At 42.6% G+C, this 11,512-nt stretch overlaps 1 protein-coding gene across 2 annotated transcripts; it reads right to left on the reverse strand.

Annotated features, from left to right (window-relative positions):
- Nucleotides 1-6,692: 6,692 nt before the first annotated feature.
- On the reverse strand, nucleotides 6,693-11,160 carry LOC119323901 (putative E3 ubiquitin-protein ligase SINA-like 6). 2 transcript variants are annotated; one of them, XM_037597620.1, is made up of 4 exons: nucleotides 10,963-11,160; nucleotides 8,232-8,292; nucleotides 7,817-8,131; nucleotides 6,693-7,717 (listed from the first exon to the last, which is right to left on the reverse strand). In XM_037597620.1, exons 3-4 carry the CDS (start codon nucleotides 8,117-8,119, stop codon nucleotides 6,956-6,958), a joined length of 1,065 nt encoding a protein of 354 aa, XP_037453517.1. In that variant the 5' UTR covers nucleotides 8,120-8,131; nucleotides 8,232-8,292; nucleotides 10,963-11,160; the 3' UTR covers nucleotides 6,693-6,955. The 2 variants fall into 2 exon arrangements, with proteins under 2 accessions (XP_037453517.1, XP_037453516.1); XM_037597619.1 differs by having other exon boundaries at nucleotides 10,940-11,160.
- Between the last annotated feature and the right edge of the window lie 352 nt (nucleotides 11,161-11,512).

Raw genomic sequence — 11,512 nt, forward strand, 5'->3', positions numbered from 1 at the left:
GTGTTATGATGATTTTGAAGGTTGTTAAACAAAGTTTGAAGTCTCTAAAGATTATCTGTCAAAGTCTTAGTTCCATTCAATTCCTCACCCAACAGGTCATTGCTTCTGTCTAGTTGATTTTGAATCTTTTCTAAAGCCTTCTGTTGTTTAACAGCAATTTTTGCAAGTTTTGAATAGCTAGGCTTAAGATTGTCATCAGATTCATCCTCACTAGAGTCAGAGGGGGAATGTTTGAGTACCTTGGCACCTTTTGCCATGAAGCAATAGGTGGGAGCATAGTCATCGTTGCCCTTGTCAGCAGAGTCGGGGAAGTCATTTTCTTCAGTGTTGAAGATGGACTTGCTGACGTAAGCAGAAGCGAGGGCTAGGCTAGCCACACCAGAGTCAGATTCCTCAGATTCCTCCTCTTCCACATTGTCCTCAGATTCCGCTTCAGAGTCCATTTCCTTGCCAATGAATGTCCGGGCCTTCTTTGAACTGCTCTTCTTATGAGATGAAGACTTTCAGGATTTTGATGATGAAGACTTTGAAGATTTCTTCTTCTTCTTTGAGTCATCAGAATCGTCGTCTTTGTACTTCTTCTTTGATTCCTTTTCCCACAGAGGACAATCAGACATGTAGTGACCAGGTTTCTTGCATTTGTGGCAAGTTCTATTTTGTAGTCACGGGACGAGGAATCATCATTTCTTGAAGACTTTCCAAAACGGCCGCATTGAGAGAACTTCTGGAATTTCCTCACAAGCATTGCTAGCTCCTGGCTCAATTCTTCAGGATCACCAAGGCTGCTACCAGAATCCTCAGCTTCGGACTCAGATACTGCCTTAGCCTTCAGTGCACGTGATCTTCCGTAGCTCGGTCCATAGAGATCTTTCTTCTCAGCAAGCTGGAACTCATGAGTGTTTAGCCTCTCGAGGATATCAGCGGGATCAAGTGACTTGTAATCAGCTCGTTCTTGAATCATCAGTGCGAGGGTATCAAATGAGGTGTCAAGTGATCGCAGCAATTTCTTCACCACCTCATGATCAGTGATATCAATGGCACCAAGTGCTTGAAGCTCATTTGAGATGTCAGTGAGCCAATTGAAGGTTTGCTGAACATTTTCGTTGTCGAGTCTTTTGAAGCGGTTGAAGAGATTGCGAAGAACATCAACTCGGGAGTCACGTTGAGTAGAGACTCCTTCGTTAACCTTGGACAGCCTGTCCCAAATCTGTTTAGCAGTTTCCAGTGCACTCACTCTGCCGTACTGACCTTTGCTCAGATGGCCACATATGATATTCTTCACTTGAGAATCGAGTTGCTTGAATCTCTTCACATCAGTAGCATTCAGAGACGAAGTGACTGAGGTAACGCCATTTTCCACAACGTACCAGAGATCATTATCAATAGCCTCAAGATGCATACGCATCTTGTTCTTCCAGTAGGGGTAGTCCGTCCCGTCAAAGGTAGGACACCCAGCCGAGATCTTGATATACCTGTAGTCGACATAACTAAAACTCCAGGCAGTTAAACCAAAATCACATAGAACAAGGGAGTACCTAGCTCTAACATCAATTGAAAGTGCGTTACGTCGACTAGAGGGGGGTGAATAGGCGATTTTTATGAATTCTTCACTGAGGAATTTCAGGGTGAGGAAATTCCTAAGCGAAGGACTACTTGCAGCGGAACAAGTACTCAGGTATAAGAAAAACAGAGTAACAGCATAGTCATCATGATGAAATGAAAGACTAACACAGAGTACAGAAAGCGTAAACATAGGATAAGCAGGATGAAGACAAACAGACTGAAGAAATAGGATTGAGGAATTAGAGAAAGTCTTCAGTCAAAGTCTTCAAACAGTAATGATCAGGTTCATCAACACACAGCTGAGGAAATGAAAGGGTTGAGGAAATAGAACCAGTTGGCTTGGTGAAGACAATGATTTGGTAGACCAGTTCCAACTGCTGTGACAGTTGTACGTCTGGTTGGAGCGGCTGAGTATTTAAACTCGAGGACACACAGTCCTCACCGTAATCTCCTTGAGCTAAGATCACACAAACCTCGCTCAACAGTAGTGGTAAGTCTTCACATGTGACTTCCAAACCTTCACAGACTTGGTCACTCGGCAATCCACAATTCCTCTTGGATGCTCAGACCATGACGCCTAACCGTCTGGAGGATACACAGTCCTCAAAAGTAACAAGCGTCGGTTCCACACAAGAACAATCTCTTCAGTGATGCTCAATCACTTTGGGGTTTGTAGGTTTGGGTTTGGGATTTGGGTTTTCCTCACTTGATGATTTTCGCTCAAAGTCCTTGGAGAATGGGATGCTCTCAAATGACAAGTGTCAGTTTCTTCCGGAGCAGCCAACCAGCTAGTGGTTGTAGGGGGCGGCTATTTATAGCCTAGGGAGCAGCCCGACATGATAAGACATAAATGCCCTTGGCTGATATGACCGTTAGGTGGTAGGATATTTTGGAACAGCTGGCGTGTGGCACAGCAACGGTCGGATTTGAGGTTCGAATTCCTCTAGGCTATCATGTTCCTCACTGTGTAGGCAATCCGCACTGGCGAAGTCCTAACTCCTCAGTCAGAACAAATTCCTCAGAGATCAGAAGATCTTCGTCTCTGTCACTAAAGAAATCGACTGAACTGATATGAGATTTCCAATGGCTTCACACGATGGATTGGGTAGGTGTAGGATTTTGAGATGAGCATCACTTGGAAATTAGTTTCCTTAGTATTACCTCGACCCCCTTTAACAGTATGGTGTTTTCTATGACTCAAGAAGAAGAAAATGAAACTATGAAAACAAAAGTCTTCACGCTTCATAGTCCTTGCATGAATATCAAGTCTTCACGGTCACACCAATTTCTTCACTTTCAAAGTCTTCAGGAGAACCAAAGTCTTCAGCCGAAGACATTCATTTTTAGGGGTCGACTTTCTCTGTAAATATCAAACTCCTCATTGACTTATAGATCCTGTGTACACTCACACACATATTAGTCCCTTAACCTATAAGTCTTCAATACACCAAAATCACTAAGGGACACTAGATGCACTTACAGTATCCATCAAACCTTTGTCATGGTCGGCACTGCACTGATGTCCGCCATAGTTTTTCGGCGTAGCAGTGGTGTCCACTTTTTGACGCCCAAAACACTAATAACAATCCGGGCCGAGAGAAAAAAATGTTGCCACGACAAAAAAAAAGTTACTGGCGGTGTGTGGACACACTTTGCTAATAATCTGTTACCATCAGAGTTGTACTAGCGGCGTGCCAGTCGCATTCTGCTTGTAGACCTTAGTGCACGCTATTAGTTAGGGGGTCTTGTACTAATGTGCAAGTTTATTAGCTTGAATCTTGGTTATACTATTGTCAAGTGTCAACAATTTAGTTCAAAGAATTTAGGTGAACATTAGATGTTTAGTGTTGTTGTACATGATGCACAAGCACAAGAACAGAACCTTTTTTTCTCTAAAGATGGTTCAACGATGGAAATCAGTAGCATGTCGTAGTTACATATGAAATGTCAAATAATATTTCATTATTAGTGCAATCATGTAGGGAGAAATTAGTCAACTTGGCTGGATTTTACAGGTTTATTCTTTATTCGTCGTAATGGAATGAGAATGTTATCTCCCTCCCCCACCCACCCCTTTAATCCACTATTTTAAGTTCTATGCTTTGGTGTCACCCTTAGCAAAGCTTTTATGTTGTTTTTAGGTGGTTGGACGTATGTCCAATTCATGACCATGTCTATCCACTGCAAATACGGAAATGACATAGTAAGCTTGTTTGATTCATAGGTTAAAATGGTAATTGATTTTTTATTTATTTCAGTGGCTAGGTGATGTTTAGGCCACCGGGCAGCAACACTCATCGACTTCAGTACAGTGGCCTCCAGGGTTTTTGCAAAATTTGACACATCACTCGACTATGTAATTAGGAAAATAAAGCTCATAGCAGCTTGCAGGTAGTGGCAATGCATCTATCCGTGTCTGCATAAAACCAACACACATTATTAGGCCTGTAATATGATATATAATTCGCTATTTTTATGTTTCTGCAATAAACATACACTTATTATTGGTGGGGATTGAGAAGCGAATGGAAGGAGCATAACCTCATTATCCCGTTGCATGAGGAGAAAACAGTAGTCATGACCATGAGAACCACCAAAAACATGGGACATGTGTTCTTCTTGAAGGTTGTCATTTGGATAGGTCAGCTAATACCTTCTTATGCTCAATTGTTATATATGTTGGGTGTTGCAATGTCGTTGAAGCTTCGCGGTGTTTATATAGACACATATTGAGGCTTTTTAAAAGGATTATTGGCAAATAAATACAATATGTTCAGTATCAATATTTTAGTTGTCAAATCAATCATTAAATGGTGTAATAAAATACATTGTGTATCAATATCACATGATGAATGCATTATCTGTGAATAATGAATATCATATCTTTTGTATCAATTGTTTATGTATCAAGTGAATGCATTCGTTCTGAAACGTGAATACAATGCATTTTATATTTATTTTCTGAAAATGCATTAATTGTGGTACATTAATGCAATACAATTTTTACCAATACCTTCTGCTATCAAATTTCGGGCCAATTCTTTTGTGGCTTATTTGGGTTTCTACAAATAAGCCGGCGTCTACACAACTTATTCTAGAAGCTCGATCTAAAATTTTATTTTAGAAGTCTACTAGTTAAACCTGAATTAGTAGGCTTCTAGAATAACTTGGGTAGGGGGCAACTTATTTCCACAGTTCCAAATAAGCCACAAAAGAACTGGCTCGAAAGCATTCACTATGGTATTTCAGTACTCCCTCTGAATTTATATAAATAGTCGCTGATTTGGTACAACTTTATACTACATCATCGACAATTAGTATGGGTCGGAGGGAGTACTAATTAAGTATTGACTATAATTTGGCCTAAAAATAAGATTGCTCTAGTTTTGGTGTGCATGATCTGTTTGGAGAAAAATGAGTTATACTGTTTGGTCACAAAAACAGTTGTGGAATATTTTTATGAACATAAGTGTTGCTTCTCTGAACCGGAGTATAAGTAAGTCAAGAGTTTTCATGTCTTCAATTTGATTAACAAAATATTTGTAATACGCCCAAACAATGTCTAAAAACATCATTTCAACGCCGAATGCGAAGATTTTTATTTTTGTGATATAAAAGAAATGTTTCGCTAGTCAAATTGAAGACTTAAAAATCCATGCCTGACTTATAATCCCATCTGTAGGGAGCATAAAATATCATAGATTTATTTTGCTCTCTTTGATGCTCGAGTTATGTTGTGCATGACCTGTATGGAGAAAAATAAGTTATACGGTTTGGTCACAAAAACAGTTGTAGAATGTTTATATATAGGAACATAAGTATTGCTTCCTCCGGACCGGAATATAAGCCGGGCGTGGATTTTCATGTCTTCAATTTGATTAACAGAACATTTGTAATATGCCAAAAAATGTTTAAAAAATTCATTCAACGCCGAATGCATGCAAAGATATATTTTTTGTGATATATAACAAATGTTTCGCTAGTCAAACTGAAGACATAAAAATTCATGCCCAACTTATAATTAATCCCATCTCAAGGGAGTATAAAAGACCATAGATTTATTTTGCTTTCTTTAATTCTAGCCGCGCCAGCTCCACTCATGAGGCGACAACTGGAGCGCTTGTGCCTTCTACAGTAGTATAGTTAAGTGTCGTGCCTAAGTAACTGTAAGTGAGTTCATGTTCCTACAAATGGAGTAAGATTTAAATCCTTAATATATAGCATTAATTTGGTACTAATAGTTATGTTGGCTATGTTTACTACTTCATGTTTAACAATATTTTGTACTCCTCTTTTGAGGAAGTGCTAAAACCTTACGTTGCTTTATCGTTGATAAGTTAGAAGAGTTGAATTAGAAGCCCCCAACGGCAACGGGGCTGGGCACAATCTCACGACAGAAACACCTCGTGCCCCGTTCGGATCCTCTCTAACTCCTCGAAATAATCTCCCGGATCCGAAGCCGCCACCTCGTCCAGCCACAAGATGCGGGTGCGCCACCCAACCCCATGACGAGCCGCACTCCAAGCATGTCTCACACATCCGTCCCATCGGCCCGCAAGTTTGTCGGCGGCCACTTTGGTTGCGGCAAGGGCCTGAGAGGAGGAGGCGCTCGGAAGGTTGGGACTAGATTTTTTTTTGCCTTCCGCTTTGCCCCATGCGGAGCGACGCGGGTCTGTGAGGCGTTTTATCAGTGTCTCCTCGGTCCTCATTCAGGATGAAGGAGCAATTGCCAAACCTGTTACATAAGGTAACTGCAAATGTAAATCTGGATGGCCTTCCAATTTCAGAACTCGCTCACAGGGTCATATATGTACATCACTAACAGTAAATTAACCAGGGTCTGTCAGTGTAACTCTGCGATTATGTCCAATACAGAGACATGTTGGAGGGTTGCTTAAAATGTTTCTTTTAGCAGGACTACGTTTTCATTTTAAGAAACTATCAGCAATTCAGAATGCTAACATAAATCGCAATAAAAAGTAATATTAGGCCACCTCCTGTCGACATCACAAGCAAGATTTGGGTAAGCCGGACCAAATGCTCAATGTGTATAGCCGAACAAAAGCAAGATATGGGTATAGCCGATTGAAAGCATCAGGTGCGCTGGGTCAGCATCAATCATCGGTTTATGATGGAAACAAGCATCGTTCCTAATAGCATTCAACCAAAACAAATTTCCATCAAGTCCTGAACACAAGTCAACACCCTGCCACTCTTACACATTTTAGCCATCCTCCATCGAGCAGCCGAACAGGAGGAAATTCAAGTCTTTCATCAATCAAGAATACAAAAAGACACATCTCAATGACTTGAAACGGCTTAACTAGTAGTACTACGAAACTACACATTCTTCTGGGATTCACGCAAAGATAACTGCATTTCTGATGCCCCTCTAACTTGAGCATGACACGCTGCTGCTCTCGCTCTTGCTAACGCAGATGCGCACAAGGACACTCTTGCTGGTTTTTTCCTCACGCAGCATCCCCGGAAGCAGTGGGAAACAGTCACGCTCCATCCTCCAGTCCGGGCAGCTCGCCACCTCCTTAATTTCCAGCTTCAGCTTGCGCCTCTGAGCAGGAGGGGCATCCGCCCTGACCGAGTAGGTGTACATCGGCCCAGCGGCAGCAGCAGCGCTATTCCTGACACACACAAGGGTCACCAAGGGGAAAGGGAACTCCTGGAAGAACGGAGCAAGGTCCACGACCAATAGGAACACGCCACCGTCCTCCCCGAGAAAGAGTTCATAGCGCACCATCCACGAATCCATCTTGTCGGTGTACACAAACGACGAATCCATCTCGTCGGTGTTGTATATGTAGTCTTGGCCGTATGTGAACTTGTGGGCGGACCAGGCGTGCGTGAGCGTGAAGTGGCTCACGAGGTCCGCCGGCGAGCCCTTGAAAGAGCACCTCGTGCACCAACAGGGCTCGAACTCGCATGTGGCTCTGTGCGCCGCCGCCAGGTCACCTATGACAATAGTGCTTGTGCAGCCGTACTTTTTGTACGGGCAGGCCTCCTTGATGTAGCCGAATAGGGTGTCCAGGTAGGAGCTCTGGACGTAGACAGCGGAGGCGGCCAAGTCTGCACAAGGACGGCACTTGCCGCCGTGGAACTCACTGCAGGACCTGCACGCGACGTGCCGCAGAAGGGAGCACTGCGATCGACGCCATACATAAAGATTACAAAAAACTTAGGAATGAATCAATCTCGTGGACTGTACGAAATACAGATTTCGGTTGGTTTGTTTGTTTACCTGGAAGATGGGAGCCTTCAGGAGGCCATAGCACACGTCGCAGTTTAGCACCCTCATCGGAACATCTAAGTCGAGCTTCACCACCTTTTCCTTCGCCGCAGATACCGCGACTGCACTGCAGGCTTGTTTGAGTAGCCCTGGTCCTCCTTTTGGCTGATGATGTGGCACCATTGCGTTGGACGCTGCCACCGGCTCCGGCGCCTCTACGGCAACTAGACTGGGCACCGCCACCGACTTGCAGCAAGGCCGGCCCTTTGACGGTGGAGTCTTTCCACCCATTGTGCTCTTCCTCTTGCGACCCATCTCCGGTGTAATCTAGGATGAGAGGGCATATTTTCGTGTGAGAGAGATGGTTAACCAATCCAAGAGAAACACTGGCTGAAATCAAGAACACAATAGGAGTGGCTAAACTCACACTCGAAAAAGAGCACAAGAACACGGCTGGCTCCTCTCGGCCTCAACTTGGCCTCTTCACACTGGAGTAGCTGGTCACATTAGTTTACTGAGAAAGAAAAATGTACAAGAATTTGAAGAAACTAAAGCACAGTACTGTTGCGCATCAACCACACCGAGTAAATTCTGCCTGACATGGAATCGTTTGGTCAGGTATGTGCTTTGTACTCTATGGCTTATGATTCAGTTTTCCACCTTGAGATATGAAATCAAAACTTCAGATCATATTCTAAATTCACCAAGGATATACTGTGGTTATTATTATGTCTTTGCTGCGGTCTATGTTGAGGGTGATACTGAGACTAGAGTCTACAACAACAACATCAATAATTAACTGAACATACCTGAGATGTGTGGTCAACATGATGGTATGTTAATCCGAGGTTTGAGCATTTTTTTCCTATGGCGATCTGTTTGTTTTAGAAATATTCATTAGTCAAATTTACTAATGCAAATGTGTTAGCCGAGCACGAGCTACCTGAGTTATTTCTTGAAGAACTCCCGGCTAATTTTTGTTCTCTTGAAATACCACACCCACCCCTATAAAACTAGGCATACCAACAGGGACTAGCTCCTGTGGCTTTTCTGTAAAGGAGAGACAACCGGGAGCTGCTTGTGGAGTTAAGGGCTCTTAACGTAGTTCTTCATGCAGCTTAATTTGGACTCCTCTCAGTATATCATGTTATCATTTCCGAATCCATGGCATTCTCATTCTTTACAGAATTTTAGGTTTTGTTCATTTTTCGTTCATGTATGGGAAATTTAATCTTTTCAGGCAAGCTTCACTTGGTTCAATCTGGGGATAGTGATGTCAACAAATCACTGGAAGAGTTAAGTAAGTGCAGTCTGTATCTCCTTTTTTTGTACTCCCTCCGTTCCTAAATATAAGTCTTTTTAGAGATTCCAATATGACTACATACAAAGCAAAATGGGTGAATCTACACTCTAAAATATGTCTATATACATCCGTATGTAGTTTGTATTGAAATCTCTAAAAGGACTTATATTTAGAAACAGAGGGAGTATAAGGGAAGGCATCACAGTTTCTTCTTCTTCTTCTAAGCCTTTTGTCCCAAACAAGTTGGGGTAGGCTAGATGAAACCCTTTCACGAGGACTTCCCAGGAGGTCACCCATCCTAGTACTACTCTCGCCCAAATGGGTTTCATACCCAAAGGACTGGCTAGTTTTTACGTTGGCTCGCCAAGCCTATCACAACCCTTATATATGAAATCCTTTCATGAGGACTTCCCAAGAGGTCACCCATCCTAGTACTACTCTCGCTCAAATGGGTCTCATACCCATGGGACTGGCTAGTTTTTACGTTGGCTCGCCAAGCCTATCACAACCCTCCTCGTTTACCCGGGCTTGGGACCGGCTATGCCTAAAAGACATAGGCGGAGTTAAGGGAAGGCATCACATCACAGCACATCACATCACATCACATCACAGCTAGTTTTTTTTTGTTTTTGTTTTTTTTTTCACAGGGAAGGCATCACAGCACAGTAAAAAAAATGTAGAACATCGGACAGGCAGCGTTGCTGTTCTTTCCAGTGAACAGACTTGTGTGCATAAAGAAGTGCTTTAGCCTGTAACAGGTGTTCATCACATAAGATCATCACAGCAACCTTCCTTTTGGAAGGGGATGATGGGCTATTTTAGTTGCGACCTGATACCGAGGGACAATGAGCAAGAGAGTTGGCCAACTGAAGTGTTAGTTTCAGGGTACATTTGCCGAAACGCTTTTATTAGTTTCATCCATAATACCGGGACTGGAGATCTGAATGCCCTTGTATATGCAAGCGGTGTGCTCTCTCTCCCCATTTTTTTTAGTGTATGGGTGCTCTTCGGGTTGTTGAAATCGAGTTTGTATGGAGCTCCATAACAGCAGGACGGTATGCGTGGACTTTTATTTTGGATAATGCTTCTGCGTACTGTGTTGAACTGCAATTTGTCTGGTGAGTTTAACTGAAATATATGTAATATGCATGGCAGAGGAAATGTTGTGGCAAGATTAACTGCGGTGAAGCAGCACCAAACAGGAACCTGATTCATCTGTTAATGTTAAGACAGGCTCAGAAACGACACCAGAAGATGGAGGGAAGGTGCCTTGTCCGACCAAATGGAAATAAAATATGTCCTTCAGAGGTTATTCTGTGTTATTCAAGCGCAAACCTGCGCAAGGCTTCAAGATCGGCCAAAACGAATCTTTGTATCTGTTCTCTTTAACAGCGGCTCTGATCCTCCTAATCTTTTGGACATCAGTTGCCTACTGTGTATTTTCACATGTATTTTTTATTCTGTCGTGCATTCTTTTGTACATTTGTTTCCTATTGTGTGTTTTGCCGTCGAAATGAACATCAAAGATCTAAAAAATCTAAGATACAAATGCAAGTCTACTTAACCAAAAACTCGTAAATTTCAACTACCAAAAACATGAAGAAGCATACAAAGTCTTATCAAAACATAAGATTGTCAGAAGTAACAGACAACTACAAGCTTATACAATCGGGCGCTAAAAAACTTAAGATTCAGAAGCCTTCACAGGACATCTACACAGGTGTCTAAATAAAAATTGTCCACAAAAGAAGGATATATGACAGGATGCAGCTATCGAAAACAGAGTTTAAGATGACAGAATATATTCAAGAAAAGATATATAATGCGCTCACAAGATAAGCTTAAGCTGACCCACATGCCCTGCTCACGCACATGCTCTAGAGCAAGCTTTGCGTGAAGGAGGAGGCGGCCGTGCAGCCGTGCCCGTGGCCGTGGAGCCGTGGAGGTTGAGCAGCGGAGGAGAAAGGGGGGAGCGTCCGGCGGCGGCGTGGAAGAGGCGACAGGCGGCGGCTTGCGTTAGAGGAGCTAGGGATTGGACTGATTTGGGGAACGGTCGATTTCTCCCATCTCGTGAGCTCGGTGAAGCTCCCTCCTCTCATTTGGGCTGGGCTACAGGCAGTGTACAGGGATCAAGTGAAAAGCCCATCTTCTTGAAAAGCCCATCCTTTTTTTTGTGGTTTGACATTTATTGGACCAAAAAAGTTTCCAAAATTATTGGGCTTTCTAGTCCTCTATTTGAACTTGCATCAAATTATTATGTTTTAAAATCGTGCATACCAAAGAGGCCTTTAATAAGTTTATCAAAAACATTATTTATTCAATCATTTTCAAAACAATAATGATGGGGCCCCATTGTGCTAGTTTAAATTAATTGTGCTACAAGAATTCCGATGTGCAAGAAAAGA

Source organism: Triticum dicoccoides, chromosome 6B, assembly GCF_002162155.2.
Source record: "Triticum dicoccoides isolate Atlit2015 ecotype Zavitan chromosome 6B, WEW_v2.0, whole genome shotgun sequence".
Taxonomy (NCBI): Eukaryota; Viridiplantae; Streptophyta; class Magnoliopsida; order Poales; family Poaceae; genus Triticum; species Triticum dicoccoides.

Excerpts from the sequence above, each read along its gene's own strand:
- LOC119323901 (XM_037597620.1), bottom strand. The coding sequence starts at position 8,119 with ATGGGTCGCAAGAGGAAGAGCACAATGGGTGGAAAGACTCCACCGTCA. Across the intron at positions 7,718-7,816 it reads TGAAGGCTCCCATCTTCCAG|TGCTCCCTTCTGCGGCACGT; the intron begins GTAAACAAACAA and ends CGTCGATCGCAG.